The sequence below is a fragment of the Panthera tigris genome, chromosome E1 (assembly GCF_018350195.1).
Source record: "Panthera tigris isolate Pti1 chromosome E1, P.tigris_Pti1_mat1.1, whole genome shotgun sequence".
Lineage (NCBI taxonomy): Eukaryota > Metazoa > Chordata > Mammalia > Carnivora > Felidae > Panthera > Panthera tigris.
Window position 1 is genome coordinate 34,484,382 of NC_056673.1, and position 23,449 is coordinate 34,507,830.

Consider the following 23,449-nt stretch of genomic DNA (forward strand, 5'->3'; position numbering starts at 1 on the left):
AAATACTCTTGTTTGGTTTTCCCTCCTTTCTGACTATTCATGCAAAATGTACCTTCTGTTGACATCTTTGTTGGTTGGATCTTAGATCATACCTAGTGCTGCCATCTTATGGTCATACTTAGTAACAGTGTTCCTTACTTAAATTTTTTTTTTTTTTTTTAACATTTATTCATTTTTTGAGAAACCGACAGACTGCAAGCAGCGGAGAGGCAGAGAGAAGGAGAACACAGAATCCAAAGCAGGTTTCAGGCTCCAAACTGTCAGCACAGAACCTGATGCGGGGCTCAAACTCACGAGCTGTGAGATCGTGACCTGAGCCGAAGTTGGACACTTAACCAACTGAGCCACTCAGGCACTCCGCCCATATTTTTGAGTTTAGATTCCCATGTCAGATTTACCAATAACAGTACATATACACCAATACATCATATTAAAGTTTATAAGCATATTTTTTAACCTCCAACTTTTACTTGTTTGTGATTACATTATTTAACAGTTTATACATCTTTTACCAATGTCGTACTAGAATGAAAGTACTTTGTATAGCACATTGACAATTTGCTAAAATTGTAATTGCTTATAGCTGCTAACAAGGAGGGAGATCAGAATTTGATCTTCATTAATTGGTCAAAGAAACTGATGTACTAATAAGAAGCTTGTTCTTAACTCTCACCTTTAATGGATATTAAATAAATAATGGATAAATATTTTAAAAATTGAGGTATATAGACAGGTTCTACTTTTCATGGCTATTTTTTTTTCATTTTTTTAAATGTTTATTTATTTTTGACACAGAGAGAGAGGGAGAGACAGAGTGCAAATGGGGAGGGGCAGAGAGAGAGAGACACACACACACACACACACACACATACACACACACACACACACAGAATCAGAAGCAGGCTCCAGGCTCTGAGCTGTCAGCACAGAGCCCGACATGGGGCTCGAACTCACGAACTGTGAGATCATGACCTGAGCCGAAGTCGGACACTTAACCAACTGAGCCACCCAGGCGCCCCATCATTGCTATTTTTAATTCTAACAGCCATGTGGTGTTCCACAAAAGAAGTGGTAGCTCACTTTTAACTTTTTCATTGAATTAAAAGATGTTTTAAATTCAGTCCTTTAAAAAACCGTGAAAACTGAACTCTGATAGTGAAAGCGGAATCCTTACCACCTTACTAAATTGGTATGGAGTGCCAAATTTCTGAAATTTTCTTGGACTACCAGTTTATCCCCATCTCTGGTGATCTTTTCAGTAATGGGAAAGTTTTAGTCCTGTGAAAAATGACACATCAGAACAGTAAAGTTACAGGTTATTTTATGAGAACTTAGAGCATGAGATGATAGAGACCTTTATGTAAAGATAAGGATTTAGTATTTATAAGACAGTATTTTGACATAAGGGAGAATTGGAGGATATCTCTTCAATAAAAAATTTTAATATTAACATTCAGGCACGTTAGCTGCCTGTTTAGCACACATAACAGTCTTGTCACTGTTAGCAGACTGAACTCTTGATGAAGGGATGGTGTTTTATTTATCTTAGTTGTATTAGCCTTTACAGGTTGACTGACAGTTGATAGGTCAAAGCAACTACTTACTGAATTTAATTGCTGATTCTCCTTTGTGTATTTCATGAACTTCTTGGGTCCTCTGTTCTTCAGATAGAAAGCTAGAACACCTAACTGATAAAACATTTTTTCTTTCTTTGTTTTTCTTTTCAAATGTAGTGCATCAAGAGAAAATCCAGCCATGCAGGAAAAAAAAAGGTCAAGCATTTGGCAGTTGTAAGTATCTAAAAACACATAAAGATATCAGAGGGCACTTTGAAACAAGAAGATTACAGTCAGAATTTTTTTAAGTGTGATTTTATGTCTTCTTTCTTTTTAAAATTTGGAGTATATGGCTAAACTGTACTTCTTCTTTTTAATATGTAGCATGCCAGCTCGGTAAGGCTATTCTTGAGGACAAAACATATGCTATCGTAAGCTGCATCATGTTGGTTGTGCATTTGGTGGAATCTCCTGCTAAATTAAATAAAAACTATTGGAAATTATTCATAAAGTTGATAATTACCTGGATCCTCAGTGAATAAGTTAACGTGGATTCGCTGGTTCTGTGATTGTATGGAACTTGACAAAGTAAAGCTTAGAAATTTAGTGACTGTAGGTTTGAGAAGTGTGTATATTTGTGTGTTTTGGACTTGAATTATGTTCCTGCCAGAAGTACTGTGCATTTACTATGCTTAAAACATCCATTTTTTGGTGAATCTGCTATTTATTGGAAGTGTTCATTCTTTTCAGTGGATGTGAAGGTAGATCTATGATTTGAGCTTAATAGAAATATGTATAAGATGTTAAAATGGCAATATGTGTTCCAGTGCTTTCTTACTATTTTTAGAATTGGCAAACTAAGCTTCCGTTCAAATCTTGCAGCCATAACCTTGCTATTTAACCACTACTCACCGAGTAGGAGCTAGGAACCATCTTACTTTATTTCTTTATTACAGGAAGTTCCCTGTACTTAAGACTTTCTTCCTTTCATTATGTGAATTGCTAATTGAAGAACAAGGGTCTGCCATTTTAAGCAATAGTTTCTCTTTACTGAATGTATGAGTTTGGCTGTGAGTGAGTTAATTGCTAAGTAGTATATGACTACAAAAATCTTTCTGCCAGTTTCTAACTCATTGCCTTGTAAAAGCATTCTAACTTGTGGAAAGTTATGGATTGTTTCTCACAGTGCATGTAATAAGGCTCTTACTGTCTCTCACTCACTCACTCTCTCTCACTCTCACTTTTTTCTTTAGTTTCAGCCGACTTTTTAGCTCCTCAAGTAATACTGCTAAGAAACCTGAACCACCTGTTAATTTGAAGTACAATGCACCCACCTCTCATGTTACTCCTTCCGTCAAGAAAAGAAGCAGCACCTTATCTCAGCTCCCTGGGGATAAGTCCAAAGCCTTTGATTTCCTTAGCGAAGAGTAAGTATTTTCCAGACTTGTGCTTATGCTCTAAAAATAAGTTAACAGTTAAGATATTCTTGCCGCTTATCAGATCAGCTATAATATGGTTCACAATAAGTCTATAAAGAAACCATTTTTGTATTGTGGCTGCGTACCTTTAATTAAATTACTTGTAGTCAATATCTTTTATGAAAATTGCATGTCAGGGCTTTCATAAACAGAGAATTGCTTTAAAATGTCTCCTTGGTGCTGGTATAACAACACTGACAAATATCAGTGGAGTTAAAGGCCTATATGAGCCTATATCCTGGATGTTTGAACATTTCCTTTGGTGTCACAAGTAGCTGAATTTCTCTCCTGACTCTACTACTCCTTAGGTCCATGACCTTGGACAAGCTAACCTCTCCGAGCCCCAGTGTCCCTGCCTGTAAAATGTGAATGATAACCTGGCTCAGGGACACTAGGGTTAAATTATATAGTGCTTTTTATATAAAGTGTCTGGCACACAGACTGGTTAACTACCACCTACACAGCAAATCACCTCACAAAAATTTAAATAGCCCAAAGAAAGACCAATTATTTTCAGGATAGTTTTCTTTGATATTTTACTCCATCGTTCACAAGCTTATCCAGTCAGTTTGCACTTTTGTCTTCGGAAACAAATTGATGGGGCCCAGAAACGAGCCTTTTATTATCTTCCTAAGACCATATTGATTTATTGATCTTCAGTCACTTCTAGTACATTCCCAGGCATTAGAAAATTCTCGGTAAATGTTTGTTGAATGAACAAAAAAGGGAGGAACTAAAGATATTTAAGAATTTTTCCCTTTCATATGGCCAAAATCTGAAATCTGATAGAAATCTGACGGCTGATGTTTAAACATAATAAAACAGACTGCTTGCTAATCTGTTAAAGCTTGAACGCTGTACCCCCCGCAAAACTTTAAACAGACCAGCTTTAGGATAATACTTCTTAAGGCAAAAGTCTGAAGTAAACTCTTCTGAAATTATGTAATTTTTTGGTTGTTATTTTTGCTCTCTTAGTGGGAAGGGGGAGAGACGCTGTTGTTATTATATCCCCTTAATTAAAAAGGGATATCTCTTTTCCTTTTAGAACTGAAGCTAGTTTAGCCTCACGCAGAGAACAGAAGAGAGAACAGTATCGCCAGGTAAAGGCACACGTCCAGAAGGAAGATGGTAGAGTGCAGGCTTTTGGCTGGAGTCTGCCTCAAAAGTACAAACAGGTAACATGTGAACACGGTAAGAGCCTCTAGTGGAAATGCAGGGGGAGAGGAGTGTCCCTGGGCACGAAGCAATTGACATACAGGTCTCAAAACCTGCTCATTTCAAGTTCATTGATTTGGCACGCATTTAGAGAAGGGTTCAGGGTAGTGGTTCTCAGGCTGTTTTCTGGAGCCCCAGAGCCCAAAAGAAGCGCCTGAGTCGGTGAGGAGGGAGAGGGTCAACAGGAGGTTTCTCAAGTGTGTGGGACTTGAGGTAGCCTGCTGGTTTGTTTCTTGTGTTTTTGTTTTGTTTTGTTTTTAGTGAAGTATGGTCGACATATAGCATTATATTAGTTTCAGGTACACAACATAATAATTTGATATTTTTGTATATTTTGCAATGACCACCACAATAAGTCTAGTTAATAGTTAACATCCACCACTGAACGTGGTTTCAGATTTTTTTTCTTGCAGTGAGAACTTTAAAGATTCCTCTCTTAGCAACTTTAAATGTGCAATACAGTATTATTAATTATAGTTGTCGTGCTGTACATTACATCCCCATGACTTATTTTATAACTGGGAGTTTGCACTTTTTGACCGCCTTTACGAACCACTTCACCTACTTCTCACCCTGCCTCTAGCAGCCACCGGTTTATTCTCTGTATTTGAGCTTTGTATGTTTGTTTAAGATTCCACATATGAGTGAGATCATATGGTATTTGTCTTTCTCTGTCTGAATTTATTTCACTTACCATAATGCCCTTAAGTTCCATCCATGTTGTCACGAATGGCAAGATACCATTATGGCTGGATAATATTCCATTGTATTTGTATATCGTATTTCCTTTCTATGTTCTTTCATCGATGGACACTTAGGTCGTTTCCATGTCTTGGCTGCTGTAAATAATGCTGCAGTGAACATAGAGATCCATATATCTTTTCAAGTTAATGTTTTTGTTTTCTCCAGATAAATACCCAGAAGTGGAATTGCTGCATTGTATGGTAGTTCTATTTTTAAATTTTTTTGTAAGTAATCTTTGTGCCCAATGCAGGGGTTAAACTCACGACCCCGAGATCAAGAGTCACATACTCTACTGGCTGAGCCAGCCAGGCACCCCTATTGTTAATTTTTTGAGGAACCTCCATCCTATTTTCCACGGTGGCTACACCAATTTACATTCCCACCTACAGAGGCACAAGGGTTCCCCTTTCTCCACATCCTTGCCAACACTTGTTATTTCTTGTCTTTTTGATAATAGCAATTGTGGTGTGAAGTGATATCTCACTGTGGTTTTGATTTGCATTTCCCTGGTGATTAATGATGCTGAGCATCTTTTCATGTACCTGTTAGCTGTCTGTATGTCTTCTTTGGAAAAATGTTTATTCAGATCATCTGCCCATTTTTTAATCCAATTTGGGCGGGGAGCTATTGAGTTTAATGAGTATCCTGCCCTATTTCAGTATTTGAAGATTTCATTTTTTAAAAAAACACATCTATTTTTTAGAAGTTTTAAGAAACCATTGTCATGGAGCCTTTCAGACTATTGATGTAAAACTCAGTTCACTTCTACAGGAACTTGTCTGCTTCCATATTTCCTCCGCTCAAAGACTCAGCACATGTGTACACATGCACACACATACATGCTCCTGAACGCACATACGCACGAACATGTTCATGAATTAGTGTATCTCTTATGAGCTCCCATAGTATCTTGTTTATTGTTTCTAATTGCCACTTGATGACTTTCTGCTTATTTTTCAAATAAGAATAACAAAATTAACTTGAACTTGATTTCAAAGAATAAATATGTACTACCGGGGCTTGCTCATGGCTCAGTGGTTCTGTGAATTCACTTTTGATGAGGCTTACCAATGTGTCTTTTTCTCTCCTCTTCCTAATTATTAGGTAACCAATGGCCAAGGGGAAAATAAGATGAAAAATCTACCTGTGCCTGTCTATCTCAGACCCCTAGATGAAAAAGATACATCCATGAAGGTAGATTAATTTTGGAGTTAAAGAAAATATTTCTTAAGCTCTGGGTGGATTTTTTCCCCCTAAAACCAAGAAAATTTAAATTCTACTTCTGTGAGTGACGTTATTATTTCTTTTGTAGTTTTAAACTGGGATACTTTGAATATTAAAGACCTGTATTCATGGGGCGCCTGTCTGATTCAGTTAGTAGAGCATGAGATTCTTAATCTCAGGGTATTGAGTTCAAGCCCCATGTTGGGGAGTACCCAGTGGGAGTAAACCCCACTTAAAAGGAATGAATGAATGAATGAAAGAAAGAAAGAAAGAAAGAAAGAAAGAGAAAGAAAGAAAGAAAGAAAGAAAGAAAGAAAGAAAGAAAGAGAAAGAAAAAGAAAGGGGAGGGAGGGAGGGAGGGAGGGAGGGAGGAAGGAAGGAAAGAAAGAAGGGAAAGAGGAAAGGAAAGGAAAAGGAAAGGGAAAGGAAAGGAAGAAAGAAAGAAACAAGAAGACCTCTATTCCTAATCATTAGATTGTTAAAGACATGTGAAATATTCTCAACATTTTTAGAGACAAAATAGATGTAATACCTTTTCTTCTTCTTCTTAAACCCAAAAAGCTGTGGTGTGCTGTTGGAGTCAACTTATCAGGTGGGAAGACCAGAGACGGTGGTTCTGTTGTTGGAGCAAGTGTCTTTTACAAAGATGTTGCTGGTTTGGATACAGAAGGCAGCAAACAGCGAAGTGCATCACAGAGTAGTTTAGACAAGTTAGACCAGGAACTTAAGGTAAGCGTGTGCACTGACATCTGACCTCTTCGTTTTTGCTCTTTGGTCCAAAACTGTTTTCTGGACCAGCTTCTAATTGGGATTATTACGCCTTTGCTTATTCCTTGTGCTCTTTTCTAGAGCATATTTTACATACAATAAGCTATATATACACTTGAAAATGGTACAGTTCAAAGAGTTTTGACAAATGTATGCACCCATTTAGAAGCCATCACAGTCAAGAACTAGAACATTTTTATCACTGCTATTTTCTAGTCTACTAATTAATATTGAAAGGTGGTTATATTTTTAATCTTTCAAATAATCTGCAAACTCAAAATAGCATTGGCCTTTACTATAATAGCACTGACCTATGAAGTATACATACGTATTATTTTAAACATTCTTTTTTTTTTTTTTTTTTTTTTTTACTTTGTATACATAGGAACAACAGAAGGAGTTAAAAAATCAAGAAGAATTATCCAGTCTAGTCTGGATCTGTACCAGCACTCATTCAGCTACAAAAGTAATCATTATTGATGCTATTCAACCAGGCAACATCCTAGACAGTTTTACTGTGTGTAACTCTCATGTTCTCTGTATAGCCAGTGTACCAGGTAAGGGTAAGCCACACCCTTTTCTCCCTACCATCTGCATCTTTGTATTGGCAGGAACTGACTTATTTACTGGAGATACGGTCATGCACCACTCTCATGGAGTTTATGTTCTAGTTGGGGAAGACCAAAACTAAACTGGAAACAATGACTAAACAAGATATTTTCAATACTATGAAGAAAGTGAAACACGGTAATATGAGAAGATGATTGGTGGGCAGAGAGTAAGAGCCTGTTTAGATTGATTGATAAGAGAAGGCTTTCTAAAGTTCTGTATTGAATATTATGTGATGTTTAACCATTGGTTTAAACATGAAACAGGTTGGTGATTTGTCTGCACAATGGAATATTACTCAGTCATAAAAAGGAATGAAATTCTGATATGTACTACAACATAGATTAATTTTGGAAACATGCCAAGCAAAATATAACCCAGACACAAAAGGACAAATGTTGTATGATTCCATTTATATAAGGGATCTAGACTAGGCAGATCACAAAGACAGAGATGGAGTAGAACTTACCAGGGCTGGACCAGGAGGGGCTCGGGGAATAGGGAGTTACTGTGTAATGGGTACTGATTTTCTGGGTGGGTGATGGAAGAGGTTTAGACATAGATAGTTGTGGTGCTTGCATAACATTGTGAATGTAATTAATGCCACTGAACTGAACCCTTAAGAACATTAAATTATCAAGTTTTATGTTATATATGTATATCTTACTCCAATAAAATATTTTAATGTCTATATAAAAACAGCTTTCTAAATAAAACTGAAGGGATTTATCTTTATATGGCAAATGCTTAGTTATTAAATGTATCACTAATATCCTAAGACACTGTATACACCTAGGGTGATCAGTTTTTTTTTTTTTTAATGCTTATTTTTGAGAGAGGGAGTAAGAGTGGTTTAGGGGCAGAGAGAGAAGAGGGAGAGAATCTCAAGCAGGCTCTGCACTCAGAGTCCTGACAAGGATCTCAATCTCACAAACTGTGAGATCATGACCTTAGCCGAAATCAAAAGCCAAATGCTTAACTGACTGAGCCTCCCAGACACCCTAGGATGATCAGTTTTTAATAGTATGGGAAGTCCATATTTTATTTTATCATTTTTGTTTATTTTAAAGTTTATTTATTTGGAGGGAGGGAGGGAGAGAGAAAGAGAGAGAGAGAGAGAGAGAGAGAGAGAGAGAGAGAGAGAACAAGAACCAGTGGGTGAGGGGCAGAGAGACCGAGACAGAGAGCCCAAGGCAGGGCTGGACCCTCAAAATGTGAGGTCATGACCTGAGCCGAAGTTGGACGCTTAACTGACTGAGCCACTGTGGCACCATGGAAGTCTTTCTTTTGTTTTGTTTTATTTTGTTTTGTTTTGTTTCGTTTCGTTTCGTTTTTTTCATTTCAATTTCTTTATTTTATTTTATTTTATTTTATTTTATTTTATTTTATTTTATTTTATTTTTTATTTAAATGTTTATTTTTGAGAGTACGCACATAAGCAGGGGAGGAGCAGAGAGAGAGGGAGAGAGAATCCCAAACAGGGTGTGCACTGACAGCAGCGAGTATGATGAGGGGCCCAAACTCACGAACCATGAGATCATGACCTGAGCCGACACCAAGAGTCGGACGCTTAACCGACTGGGCCACCCAGGCACCCCCAGAAGTCCAGATTTTAAATAGTAATCTTGATAATTAAAAAATTGTTCTTGCTGATTTGTCAGATAATAGATTTCCTTGTTTTAAACCTCATTAGGTGGCTGCTGAGGAGCTCCTTAAGAACAGAAGTGTCACTTTGTGACATTTTCATGTTTACTTGTGCTTGCAGGAATAGAAATAACAATTTTTTAAGCTACTTTCTCATTTTGTGATGGTTAGTTTAAATAAAATTTAAAGTTACCCTCCTGGCAGTGTATTTGAGTAGCTGTTTGTCTCCCCTCCATAACCTCATTTCAAACCTATAGTTGCCTAAATGGAGAAAATGCTACTTACAGGGGTTTACTTAGCTATTAGAAAAAGGTGTATCTCATTTTTCAGGAGCCAGAGAAACAGACTACCCTGCAGGAGAGGAGCTTTCAGAATCTGGACAGGTAGACAAAGCGTCTCTGTGTGGCAGTGTGACCAGCAACAGCTCAGCAGAGACAGACAGCCTGTTGGGGGGCATCACCGTAGTTGGTTGTTCTACAGAAGGTGTGACAGCAGCCGCCACTTCCCCTAGTACCAACGGTGCTTCTCCAGTGATGGAAAAACCACCAGGTATCTCTCTCCTCCTTACATGTCTTCAGTGTCCGGAGTCTGAGCCTGTCTCACGTGCCTCATTATGGACTCATACTTAATGTAGATCTTGAAGTGACGAGGATGAAAGAGCTTGAAAGAAGACACTGTGATGACTGTTAAGGATTCTAGTGTCTCATGATACAGTGTGGAGGAGGACGGGGTCGGTGGAGTGGAATTCTACAGGGGTGTTTTGTGCGGGGAAACTATTGGGAGGAAAGCTCAAATTCCGAATGGCTAGCATGTGTTATTTATTTTGTAGAAAAGGAAGCAGAAAATACTGAGGTTGATGAGAACGTTCCAACAGCAGAAGAAGCTACGGAGGCTACAGAAGGCAATGCAGGGACAGCTGAAGACACCGCGGACGCCTCCCAGCCCGGCGTCTACACAGAGCATGTCTTCACGGACCCTCTGGGGGTTCAAATCCCAGAGGACCTCTCGCCTGTGTATCAGTCAAGGTATATGGATGGGTCGGCAACTCAGGAAACCAGATAAGTGTTTATGTAAAAAGAACCAGAATCCTCTCAAGCAGCCACGGGATTCCCGCTAATGGGATCGTGGCAGACTGCGGTGTCATTATGTATTCCCAGTGTGTCTGTGTCTCCACTTATCCTTCCACTGCATTCGCTCTGGATTTCCACTCCCTCCTTGCCCCCCTTCAATGTGGTCTCTATTCTAACAACTTAAAAAAAAAAGTCTTACCTGGTCAAAATCTTCCTGGCCATTTTCTCCTCTCATACGATTTCTTTTTTCATTTCCATTCAAACTGTGATTGTGCCATTTTCCTTCCAGCCCTCCTCTTACTTCAACCCTAGTTATCTACAAAATTGGCAGTTTAGATTTCCCATGTGGGCTTGGATGACTTTTGTAAAGTTTGTTTTCTGGCAAACAGCTCTTCCTTTTTATTTTTTTATTTTTTTTAATGTTTATTTATTATTGGGAGACAGAGAGACAGAGCATACGCATGAGAGGGGCAGAGAGAGGAGGAGATACAGAATCCAAAGCAGGCTCCAGGCTTTGAGCTGTTAGCACAGAGCCCGACTCAGGGCTTGAACTCACGAACCGCAAGATCGTGACCTGAGCCAAAGTCGGATGCTTAATCAACTGAGCCATCCAGGCGCCCCAAACAGCTCTTCCTTTAAAGTGTTTGATAATACCGGCCCATTTAGTGAATTCTTTAATTTTATTTTCTGCCTTCTCTAGGCCTTTATAGAAAGCTGATGGGGATACATTTAAATGTGATTCTTTTTACAATTTAATAGTCTTCCTCTTAGTTTATAGAACAGTCAAGGGCCTATTAACATTTGTTAATTTAAGAATAAACTCATCTTTTTAGAATTAGCAGGTATGTTTTGGATTGATAGCTCAGTTATCTTTTACTGACAATCCAAAAGAAAGAAGGTCTTGGGAGAGAATGCAGGCATGTTTTAACTTAATACTTTATTTTAGAAAATTCTTTATACTCATTCTCCTTTGTGTGTGTATATGATTTTTAAACAAACCATCCTTTCCTCTCCTTCCCCCCCCCAAGAAAAAACTTATAAAATGAAAAAGTAACCATAAAGGAGAGCCATAATTATAGTCTGGATATTAACTGCTATATTTCATTGCTGTGTCTTAACTCCTTTTTGTGCACCTTGGTCCTCTCTAGTATGTTAATGTTACTTCTGGTATAACTATTGAAATACTTATTATAAGCACTTAAATTTGGCTTTTCTGGAAGTCTAGTGTTTGATTTTATTTTTTCCAAGTGTTAAACTAAAATATAGAAGTGTTCAGTCCCTGGAAACTAGCTAAGCTTACTGCAATCTTTTGCCTTTCCCCACCTTTCCCAGTAATGACTCAGATGCGTATAAAGATCAGATGTCAGTATTGCCAAATGAACAAGACCTGGTAAGAGAAGAAGCCCAGAAAATGAGTAGCCTTTTACCAACTATGTGGCTTGGAGCTCAGAACGGCTGGTAGGTGCTGGCTCTTTTAATATTGAAGTATCTTTAGTTTTTGACTCTTGCTTTTGGAATCAGAAGATAAGTAAGTAAAATGTGGTACGTCGGCGTACAACGAAATATGCAGAGAACTCAAGTACATGCAGATTTTGCGATGATGTTCCAGCTACCTCATAAACTGGACTTGCGCTGCGTATGAATGGTAAATCATATAGTTCTTTGTCATAGAATGTTCTCTTTATATAATTCTCTTGGAGGAAGAGGTAAATAAAACTTTAAAATCTGGGTGATCCAGAAATAGAAGATCCTGGACAGCACAGAGACAGAATTATTGATGCACAGAAGGTTTATATAGCTAGAGTGTGTTCAAGAAATACCAGTGATTAAACGAATCTTTTTGGCTGGGGGAAGGGCCAGTTCCAAACATAACCACTTGGTAGAGTTACTACGAAAACCAGGACAGATCCCTGTCTCAAAGCCTAGGAGATAACTAACATTACATAGCTTATTCACATTCTAGTGCTGTGCGGAGATTCAGAAAATTGTGCTTGCCTGCAGGTCAAGCAAGGTCACTAGTGCGTCTTTTCCATAGGGGTCTAATACTACAAGATGGAGGGACAGCAAACTTTTCTATGAAGGATCAGATAAGAAATACGTTAGGCTTTGTGGCCATGTAATCTCTGTAGCAACTTCTCAACTCCACTGTGGTGGCACAGAAACAGCCATGGCCGTGACCGTGCATAAGTAGATGAGTGTGGCTGTGTTTCAGTTACACTTCACGGACACTGAAGGTTGAGTTTCACATGTCTCAGATGTCATAAAATACTCTTTTGATTTTTTTTTTCCCCAACTGTTTAAAATGTAAAGACCATTTTTATCTTGCACACTGTACTGAGCCAGATGAAGGGCTAGATTTGGCCTGCGGGGCATAGCTTGCCACTCTCTGATGTAATAAACCAGACTGTTATCAGACAGTTATAGTTCCGTGTGGTAGAAAAGTAAGGTAATTTTTTAAAAAGGAGGTTAGCCAAGGATCCTGAAGTATGTTGTAACCTGAAACTAACCAATCATGTGTTATTCTAGTTCTGGCTTTTCATTCTTCTGTGTTTCTGTTTGCTCAAGCAGCTGATTTCTCTGCATTAGACTCTTGCTGTTTGTTATTTCCTAAGATTTTTGTGGTAATTCTTCTTTCCTCCTAAAGGGACTTTGTGGTCATTGTGAGATGTAAGCAGCGACTTGATGTTCTCTGTGCCTTACCAGTCTTGATTTTGCTCTTGCAGTCTGTATGTGCACTCTTCTGTAGCCCAGTGGAGAGGATGCCTCCATTCCATTAAACTTAAAGATTCGATTCTCAGTATTGTGTAAGTTTTATTTTAGAAATTCTTCCTTGTACAAATATGTATTTTGATATAAACTATCTTTTAAGACTATTAAAGCTGACATGTGCTTCACGATTAAGTCAGTATCCAGATTTTTTTTTAAACCCTCTTCATGGAGTCAGAGAAGACGAAAGAGATTCAGACTCTTACTAGAAAGTAAAATAGTCCTTTTTTTTTTTTTTTTAAATGTTTATTCATTTTTGAAAGACAGAGAGAGACGGAGCACAATCGGGGTGGGGCAGAGAGAGAGGCGGACACAGAATCTGAAGCAGGGTCCAGGCTCTGAGCTGTCAGCACAGAGCCTGACGTGGGGCTCAAACTCACAAACTGCGAGATCATGACCTGAGCCAAAGTCAGATGCTCAACCAACTGAGCCACCCAGGTGCCCCGAAAGTAAAATAGTTCTTAAGTAGAGCTTTAAGTGAAACTTGCCAGGTTGATTCCTCACCATAGTGTGAGCTCTTTAGTACTCTGGAACCTATTTATGTTTGTTTTAGGATACTTTTTATACTTTGTACTTTGTGAATATGTTGATTGGGGCACTGATTCACTAGCCTGTTTCCATATGTTGACTATCAAAAACTCCAAAGTCCACTCAAGGAGTCTGTCTCTGGTCTGTGGACCTTTTGCAGTGAGAAAAGCTTGGGCCAGAAAGTAAAACCACTGAGTCACCACACAGGCTGTTTATTTAGTTCAGCTGACATTTTCATAACAAGACTTTCTCAATCTGTTGGTCTCGGGGTTGTGAGTTTGAGCCCCACGTTGGGTGTAGAAATTACTTAAAAATAGAAAAGAGTGTATTATTTGGGTTCTGGTGTAAGCTCCTTGTCTATCATGGGTTGGCCCTCTGAGAGCCTCTGAACTACTAGCTCAGTAGCATGTGGCACCTCCCACATTCCCACACGGAGCGCTCTGAAACCCCGTTTCCTGTTCGCAGACATGTGAAAGGGATTGTGTTAGTGGCCCTGGCTGACGGCACCCTCGCAATCTTTCACAGAGGAGCTGGTGAGTTGTTACGAATATAGAGTGTGCACTAATCTGTTGCTTTGCAAAAGCATTTGCTAGCAGATTAGCTCTGTTTTAAAGAAATGATACTTAATAGGAGAAAGAGTAAGGGTTTAAACTGAGTGCTAACAGTGTATGACTTTAGTAGATATGTGTGTGCATATAGTTTATCGTTTCAAGGTGCTCTTGCATAATGTGATATGGAGGTACCTGTTTCTCGTTAGTATACTTAATTAGGAGAAGTTTAGGGAGAGGAAATGCTTTCTCTTTTTCAATATTTTAAAAACTAATTTACGACCACTTAGATTTGGAAAGTTTTTAAGTTTTTAATTGGATATGGTGTAATCATTTTCATGTCATGTTATTTATATCCTTCCTCTTTTTACAACCAGTATATCTGTCATCAGCAGACAGGGGCTGGTGGAGGTCCAGAAACCTGCCTTAAGTTAAAGAAAATAGGGAATTGAGCCTGCGATACTTCCTGACTCCTTGGTACATGTATCAGCCAAAATGATCATTCATTTTCTAGGTAGAAATTAGATTGCTAGAGCAGGAGAATATTCTATAAACATAGATACACTGAATTCAGATTTTAGCAGGGCTTTTCCGAAAGTCTCCTATCCTTCTGGGCTTGGGAAAATGTGGGGTAGATGATGTTTGGGTGTCTTTGTAACCGGTCCCTAGAGATTGCTGGTTAATGACTCCGTATCGTCAGAGAGTGAGGGCGCTCAGTTTTACGTTGCTCCGACCCTTGTAGACTTTGTGTGAGCTTAATCCTCACAGCAACTTCTGAGGAGGGTCCTGTTGTCATCCTCACAGGTGAGGAAAGTGGAGGCACAGAGGCTTTTATTCACGCCACAGTCAGCTAATAAGTACGAAAGCTTAGAAAAAATGCGGTAGTAAATGTTTTGGCAAGCTGAATCCAAAATTATAGTTAAGAAAACAGACAAAATACATGTAATATGTTTACATATAAAGTTCTGCATTGGGATTCAGAAGAGTAAAAAGGGGGGCAACATGTCTGAAGAATGAAAAGTACCTAACGGTTGACCACAAACTCAGTATGAGTTACTAAACATCTTTTTATTTTTTAAGTTTATTTATTCGTTTTGAGAGAGAGAGCACAAGTGGGGGATGGGCAGAGAGAGGGAGGGAGGGAGAGAATTCCAAGCAGCCTCCAAGCTGCCAATGCAGAGCCCGATGTGGGGCTCGAACTCAAAAACCGTGAGATCAGGACCTGAGTTGAAACCAAGAGTTGGACACTTAACTGAGCCACCCGGATACCCCTGAGTTACTGAACATATTAAGCCTCGTAGAAATCCATGTGCAGGACAGGGCTGGTGATAATCCTGCCCCACTCTGGTAGACAAACAACATGTTAAAGGAACACGGACAAGGCAGAGTTAGGATGAAGGGTCTGTAAATTGGGATGTGTACAGAGCACATGGCAAGAATGATTAATTTTGAGAGGAGAAAACATAGGGCAGTAACAAAAAAGTGGGACTGGATTATTCTATTTCCATTGGGCAAAACTACAGACTAATGGGTGATTATATACAAGGAGGCAGACTTGAGCTAGTCAGGCATGGGGAATATTTTTTCCGACAGTTCATAGCTTTTGCAAAATGCAACAGCTGCTTTGTGAGGCAGTATGTTTTCTTTCACTGAAATAGTTCAAGCAAGGTCTACAAAGCAAGCTTACAGTGGTTGATTCCCATTTGTATTTCTGTCATCACTAAAATGACTATGTGCATAATTCCTAAAGTGTTAGCAACAAGTTGTCCTTAACATCTACCCAAGAAACATCAAAATGCAAGTGAGTGAGAGAGATATTATCCAAAGAATTATACTAATTCTTAGTGGAATAATATGGAATAATAATTATTCCATTCTAATTCTGAAACTATTATTATAAGCAGATAACTTATTGCTGATTTATCCCATCACTGCTGTTGTTAGTGTGGAGATCCAGGCACCAGGTGGCTCACAGGACCAGATGACCTGTGACATCTCTTTCCCAACTTTGCAGTAGACAGAATGAGAGTCTGTCTCTGCAAAGAAAAGATAAAGTGACTACATGGTATTTTGCGGTGCTTCATCAATAAATGTATCAATTCACGCAAATAGAATGTTTCTTGTGTTAAAATTGAGGAAAAGGTGATGTGCATTAACTAATAATCCATTTCTTGTTTTAAAGATGGGCAGTGGGATTTGTCAAACTACCACCTGTTGGACCTTGGACGGCCTCACCATTCTATTCGGTGCATGACTGTGGTCCATGACAAAGTCTGGTGTGGCTATAGGAACAAAATCTATGTGGTTCAGCCAAAGGCTATGAAAATAGAGGTAAGTGAACCCACGCACGCTTCCAGTACTTACTGAATTCGTATTTTCTGAAGACGCTAAGACTCTAATTATTTTTAGATTCTTCAGAAACTGTTTTCTGAGTCTGTGTGTTTTAGGACACTTGAGTGATGATATTGGACGACACCTTAGCTTTCTGTGTTACTTCATCTCTCTTGCCACTTACGACTGTGGTGGGAAGTGGTTTGTTTTGTTTTTTTAGGAAGGAGGATGCACGCATGAATTTTTTTAATTTTTATTTTTTAATTTTAATTTTTTAATTTTAATTTTTTTTAATGTTTCTATTTATTTTTGAGAGAGAGAGAGAGAGACAGAGCATGAGCAGGGGAGGAACAGAGAGAGGGGGAGACACGGAATCCAAAGCGGGCTCCAGGCTCTGAGCTGTCATCACAGAGGCCGACGCAGGGCTTGAACCCACAAACCATGAGATCACGACCTGAGCCGAAGTTGGCCGCTCAGCCGACTGAGCCACCCAGGCGCCCCCACACATGAATGTTTAAATGTGTGTCTGAATATCTATGAATACATATGTGTATGATTTGGACACAGGGTTCTTGATAGGTTTAATTTTGTGTGGGTTGTTTGGGACGAGGCTTCTCCAGGCTCCGCCGCCCCACATGTATGCAGGCAGACCCCTCTCTATGTGTCCTAGACTGAGAAATAAGATTGCAGTGGGAATTTGTTGTGAAAATAAAAACCTCTTGGCATTGCTTTCTTACAAGTTTGGCCACGATACGTAAATTCATTCTAATAATTTTTAAAAAAGGAAAACAGCAGGAAAATTTTAAGGTCAAAGTCCTTATTCCTTTGTTCCCAATCCGACTCTGTTCCCTGGAAGTCCCAAAGTTAATCACTTGGTGGGTTTCTTTACCCCCAAATCCGTTTCCTCCATGCAGGTATACACACGCACAGGCAGCATTGTAGGTTCCTTTTTGTTTAATTATAAACAGGCTCTTACTTCATCCTTTGCTTTACGACGATACAAAATCCTGAGATCAAATTCAGCCTTTTTGTTGGACTTGTTACAGAGTCCGGATATGCCAGTATTCCTTTCTCAAGTTGATCCCTACACAGTGCTGAAATCTAGCACCCGTTGTTTGTTCTTTGTTTTGTTTTGTAGTCTGGAGTAAGAAAAGTGTGTATGTAAGAGTAATCATATTTATTTAGTAAATGCTATTTAGGCTCCTCTTTTAAAATATTCAGTCTGTCAAATTGTTGTGTAAATTAGCTCAGTTTTTAAACACGAACTCTTACATAATCAAAGTAACATTGTGATTGAACAATCTTTCCTAGAAATCATTTGACGCGCACCCCAGGAAGGAGAGCCAGGTGCGGCAGCTTGCGTGGGTGGGGGACGGAGTGTGGGTCTCCATTCGTTTGGATTCCACGCTCCGTCTCTATCATGCACATACTTATCAACACCTACAGGATGTGGACATTGAGCCTTATGTAAGCAAAATGTTAGGTAAGCTTCCAAAGCATTCTATCTTTATCGGTTGGAGAAAATGTTTTATTTTTAAATGGTCTCAGATGCTAGGTAGAGCCAATGAATAAGTTGCCTCAGGACTAGTGAGCCATTATCACTGGACATGCCAGGCAGATGCCCCATGTGCTCCGTGGTCCTTGACAGAAACTTGGGATCATTTTTGACTCCCCTCTGTTCCCCACACCTAATCCATCACTGGGAGCTGGTCAAGTCTGCCTCCAAAAATACCTTAAATCAGTTACTTCTTTATCTCTACCATCACATCCCTGTAGGCCAGGCTGTCTTCCTTACCCCCCTGGATATCCATGAACCTCCTAACCGGTCTCTGTGTTTCCACTCCAGTCTGTTCTCTGCGTAGTAACCAATGTGCAAAGACCACCATGACATACTTATGTAATGCCAGCCACTTCTAGAATATTCCTGCCTTTAGGTGAGGTGACGTTTTGTGACACCACCACGAAGAACTGGTCCCATGGCTTGGACCACTCTCAAGCTCACCAAGTTCTTGCCCATTTCAGGTCCCCCACGTGTGCTATTATACTGTGCCTGAGAAGTTCTTTTTGGCCCCTTTTTACTTGGCTTTCAGGTCATAGCATATATGTCACATCCAGGACAGACCTTTCCTGATCTTCTAATTTGATTTAAGGTCCTCTTCCTACTTTTTCTTCATGGGATTATCATTATTGTGGTTGCACCAATACTATTTACTATTTGATTCTTGTTCATTGTCTCTCTCCCCCAAAGACCATAAGCCCATGAAAGGCAGGGACCATCGCTGGCTTGTTCCCTGCTGTAGCCTAATTTAGCACTCTGTGATGGTTAGGAATGTCATAAACACAAGCCAGTTTCAGGGTATACTATGACTATAGGTTAAAGATCTCTAGCTTAGACTGAATGGTCGTTAAGGCTCCTTGTAACTTCTAACGCTCTGTGATCATGTTCTCGGTTCCTATAAGTAGATCCTGTGAGTGACTAACTGCTATTTGTCTTCAATGTATTATTACCTATTTATGAGTTACTCTTTCAAGTCTCAGAAAATAAGATCAGTCGTAGAAATTCCCTTCAAATGAAAAAGTACATCCCATCTCCCTACATTATGTGTCTGTGGTACCTAAAATTTCTAAACTGCTGCAGAATCGAAGTATGTAAACAAGGAAAGAATACACGTTTTGACTAAGATTGTTTTTATCTCTGCAAGGAAATTTAAGGCAAAGCAGAACTCTTACAGCTTATAAAAACAAAGGACATTTGATTTTCCAATCTAGCAAACTCTGTTTTTGTTGAGTTGTTCTTTGTTTTATTAATTTTTTTTTAAAGTTTATTTTTACTTATTCTGAGAAAGAGATATTGAGCAGGGGGAGGGGCAGAGAGAAAGGGAGACAGAATCCCAAGCAGGCTCTGCACTGTCAGCACAGAGCCCAATGTGGGGTTCAAACTCACGAACTGTTAGATGTGACCCGAGCTGAAGTCAAGAGTTGGTTGCTTAACCGACTGAGCCACCCAGGTGTCCCACTGTGTTTTGTTTTATTTTGGGTTTGGTTTCGTTTGGAGTTTGGATTTTGCAGCTCCCTAATTAAATCTTGTGTCCTACCTCCTGATCAACAGAATTTTCTTTCTGGATGGTAATTTGATGTCAGCCACTTTTCGAATTTTCTTTTTTCATTAGCCGTGAATTATCAGACAGGTGTTGTAAAGCCCATTGAAAATGTGCTTTGATGTGCACCTTCAGGAAACATCCAACCAGCTCTGGTCGACATTCCCGTCTCTTGTGTTAATCCAGCCATTCTGTGAGGGGCTTGGAACCTAAAACATCATTTGCTCTAGTTTCTCAATAAAAATTTTCCCCCCTGCTCTACAGGTACTGGAAAACTGGGCTTCTCGTTTGTGAGGATCACAGCTCTTATGGTGTCTTGCAATCGTTTGTGGGTGGGGACAGGAAATGGTGTCATTATCTCCATCCCATTGACAGAAAGTAAGTATATTTTTAGCTGAATGCCACAGTACAGACAGAAGAGTTGCAGGAGGTAGTTGTGTCCAGAATTCAGGCAGAAGGAATGGTTTTGGCATTGGCAAATCTGTGGTAATTCAGAAAATCAAGCCGGTGACAAAGACCTAACTATTGTCCTTTCGTTACTTATACAAAACTTATAAACTGTAGCGAGTACCAGTGTCCCTGCATCAGGACCAACATTTGTAACTAAACACGTTGCATTGCAAGAAGCTCCTTTTCTCAATTCAGGAATCCCAGTCCTATTTCCTCCTTTAGAAGAAGGTTCGAGTCCGGAGTCCGGCTTTCTTCCAGTGTTAATACATCAATATCCGGAACCAGTGCCTAGAATCATTCTGGTGTTTCATCTCTCCAGCTGTTACTTTATGTGAACAAAGTATACATTGTATGTTTTTCATATTATGTTCCATTACATTGATTATTCATCCAGTGAGCATTTTTGTGTTACAGAATTCATGGGCAGGGAATGTTTTGAAAACAAGTGCCCTAAGTCCATACACAAACATCCCAGAATTTCCCTACCTTTCTTCAGGGGGCAGACAGGAGGTGTGGAAGGTGGTTTATCTGGAGCTTTTGAAGAACCTTAATTCTTTTTTGTTTTCTTTTTCTTTTTTGTTTCTTTTTACTTATTTTGAGAGAGAGAGAGATAGAGAGCAAGAGGGGGAGGGGCAGAGAGAGAGGGAGACAGAATCCCAAGCAAGCTCTGCACCATCCGCACAGAATGCAAGATCATGACCTGAGCTGAAGAGTCGGCCGCTTAACCGACTGAGCCATACACGTGCCTCTGAAGAATCTAAATTCTTAATCCCAGCAGTCTTTTCTGTAATTACTTATAAATCTACATGAGTTCATTTCAGTTCTTTGTAAAAGAGAGTTCCATTTTAGCAAAGCCATTTGAACAAGATTTCTTCTTCTTTGTTTTAAATGTGTATTTAGTTTTAGTGTTGAGAGAGAGAGTGAGCAGGGGAGGGGCAGAGAGGGGGTGGGGAACAGAGCATCTGAAGCAGGCTCTATGCTGACAGCAGCAAGCCCAATGCAGGGCTTGAACCCACGAACCATGAGATCGTGACCTGAGCTGTCAAAGTTGGACGTTCAATCGGCTGAGCCACCCAGGTGCTGCTTGAACAGGATTTCTTAAAGGAAAAGGGGAAATAATAGCATTTAGAAAGTGCTCTCTGTTAAGTTCTTCTTCTTTGAAATTGCTTTATAATTAAGAAAAGCAAAATCCCAGTAAATCAAATTGTCCTTTTTGAGCAGAGATATTCTACAGAGGCTTTGGTAAGAACTTTTCGTGTTGGTATTATACCAAGCTGGACTTTGTTAGTGTAGTCAGGAGCTTGGAGTGCCAAGCCAGCTGGAAGAGAAGCCGCGAGAGTGGAGGCTCATGGTGGTGTTGTCCCCTGCCGTGCGCCTCTCCATGTCCCTTTCCTCCTCTCTCACTGTAGCCGTAATCCTCCACCAGGGACGCTTACTGGGGCTGAGGGGTAAGTGCAGATCCTGAACCCAGCTCTTCTTCCTGGCTTCTGATGGCCACTGGGAGGCTGTCCTCTGGCTCTAGATGCCCTCTTGAATGTTCTTAAATGCCATCCACTCGCAGTCACTGCATCGCAGCAGGTGTCCTGTCCGTTTTGTTTTTTAATATTTGTTACACGGCCACCAAACTACTGCTCAGCGGCTTAGTGTATTTATCATCTTTTGTTGCAGCTGAACTTTCTTTCGGACTTTGTTTTCCTTCCAGTAAAAACACGAAACATCTCTTAAAACTGTCATTAATCTCCATTGTTTACTCTTGTTACCAGCCATGTTTCTTTCATTCACTTACTGGCCCATGGAATGGGGATGTTTTGTGAGTCTGGTTGTTCTAAAATAATGCAGCAAACCATCAGTCTGGTATAAAGAAAAGCCACCTTATTGTCGTGGCTGGATCCTTTAAACACAGCTTTTTACCACCCACCACCCACCTCCCAAGAGAGATATTCTTACCACAGGGGAGAAAAATCAGAAGGTAGACTATGAAATTTTTATTGAAAAATGTACAAATTTACTTTAAACTGTGTAACTGGTTAGTCTTCTAAAATGGGGATTAAAAAAACAACAACAACATAAAATAGACATTCCTAAGATTCAAATCTGGTTTTTTTTTAAATGTTGCCTTTTTTTTTTTTTAATTAATAGATATGTTTAAAAAGTAAGCTTAGTTATTGCTAGACTGGCAAAATCCCCTACTCCATTTACTGAGGTACTTAAAAATAACTAGCATGCTATATTATCTTTTTTTTCCCAGCTTTGTCTTGAGTTGGCATCGCTGCCCTTGTTTTTATCTCAACTGGCTGTAGCTTTTAGATAATATCATAAGGATTAACCAGTAACATCCTGCATCATCACTGTTTCCTAGGGGGAAATATTTGGTATTTGGTTTTTCTGTTGCAGCAAATAAAACCTCAGGAGCACCAGGAAATCGTCCTGGAAGTGTAATCCGCGTATATGGTGATGAAAACAGCGATAAAGTGACTCCGGGGACATTCATACCCTATTGTTCAATGGCACATGCCCAGCTTTGCTTCCACGGGCACCGGGACGCAGTGAAATTCTTTGTGGCAGTCCCAGGTGGGTTAGATTATTCTGTCGAGAAGTTGCATGTAATTATCTCTTCTATCCCTTGGTCCACTACCTAGCCTAATGCTAAGTACTGGTATTACAGATAATTCCAATATATTATATGAAAAGTTCTATAATTGGAGGTTTTTTATAATGGATAAAGCACTATAGGGATATTTGAATGAAATTGCTTTGGAATCTCTCCTCTCTCCCCCAAGACGAACTTGTTGATTTTTATGTAAGAGACTTGCTTGCTTTTGAAAAGCAGTGGTACTATTTTGTCACCTCAGGGTACCAGAAATGGTCGTGGCCTAATAAAGGAGATGGCTAGAAGGAAGCCCCTGTCATCAGAATTGTGTACAGGAAGGGATGGAGAACACACTCCGGTGCCTGTAGCACTATTGTGGCAAAGAGCAGCAGGCTAGGGGTCCCTGCCTTGCTGCTCACGTAGTTCTCTTGAGCAGGTCACTTAACCTCTGCGCCTGGTCCTCATTTCCTTTTTTTTTTAATTTTTTTTTTTTTAACGTTTATTTATTATTGAGAGACAGACATGGAGCGTGAGCAGGGGAGGGGAAGAGAGAGGGGGAGACACAGAATCTGAAGCAGGGTCCAGGCTCTGAGCTGTTAGCACAGAGTCCAACGTGGGGCTCCAACTCACGAACTGTGAGATCATGACCTGGGCCGAAGTCCGTCGCTTAACCGACTGAGCCACCCAGGCGCCCCCTTTTTTAAGAATTTTTTTAATGTTTATTTCTTTCTGAGAGAGAGAGAAAGACAAGCACAAGCAGGGGATGGGCAGAGAAAGAGGGAGACACAGAATCTGAAGCAGGCTCCAGGCTCTGAGCTGTCAGCACAGAG

The 23,449-nt window shown here is 39.8% G+C and overlaps 1 protein-coding gene across 5 annotated transcripts in view; it reads left to right on the forward strand.

The window, feature by feature from the left end:
* SPAG9 (sperm associated antigen 9) overlaps positions 1 to 23,449 on the forward strand; it is a 131,653-nt gene that overhangs the window by 101,659 nt on the left and 6,545 nt on the right. For 4 of the 5 annotated variants that reach the window (XM_042967705.1, XM_042967708.1, XM_042967707.1 and 1 more), the window contains 16 exons: positions 1,734 to 1,790; positions 2,810 to 2,983; positions 4,080 to 4,209; positions 6,098 to 6,187; positions 6,779 to 6,946; positions 7,371 to 7,542; positions 9,569 to 9,787; positions 10,068 to 10,263; positions 11,641 to 11,766; positions 13,032 to 13,112; positions 14,068 to 14,135; positions 16,333 to 16,481; positions 17,793 to 17,964; positions 19,844 to 19,957; positions 21,439 to 21,477; positions 22,424 to 22,600. In XM_042967705.1, the coding sequence (XP_042823639.1) occupies positions 1,734 to 1,790; positions 2,810 to 2,983; positions 4,080 to 4,209; positions 6,098 to 6,187; positions 6,779 to 6,946; positions 7,371 to 7,542; positions 9,569 to 9,787; positions 10,068 to 10,263; positions 11,641 to 11,766; positions 13,032 to 13,112; positions 14,068 to 14,135; positions 16,333 to 16,481; positions 17,793 to 17,964; positions 19,844 to 19,957; positions 21,439 to 21,477; positions 22,424 to 22,600 (2,132 nt within the window). The remainder of the gene's footprint in view (positions 1 to 1,733; positions 1,791 to 2,809; positions 2,984 to 4,079; positions 4,210 to 6,097; positions 6,188 to 6,778; positions 6,947 to 7,370; positions 7,543 to 9,568; positions 9,788 to 10,067; positions 10,264 to 11,640; positions 11,767 to 13,031; positions 13,113 to 14,067; positions 14,136 to 16,332; positions 16,482 to 17,792; positions 17,965 to 19,843; positions 19,958 to 21,438; positions 21,478 to 22,423; positions 22,601 to 23,449) is intronic. The other variant, XM_042967706.1, reaches the window with a different exon arrangement.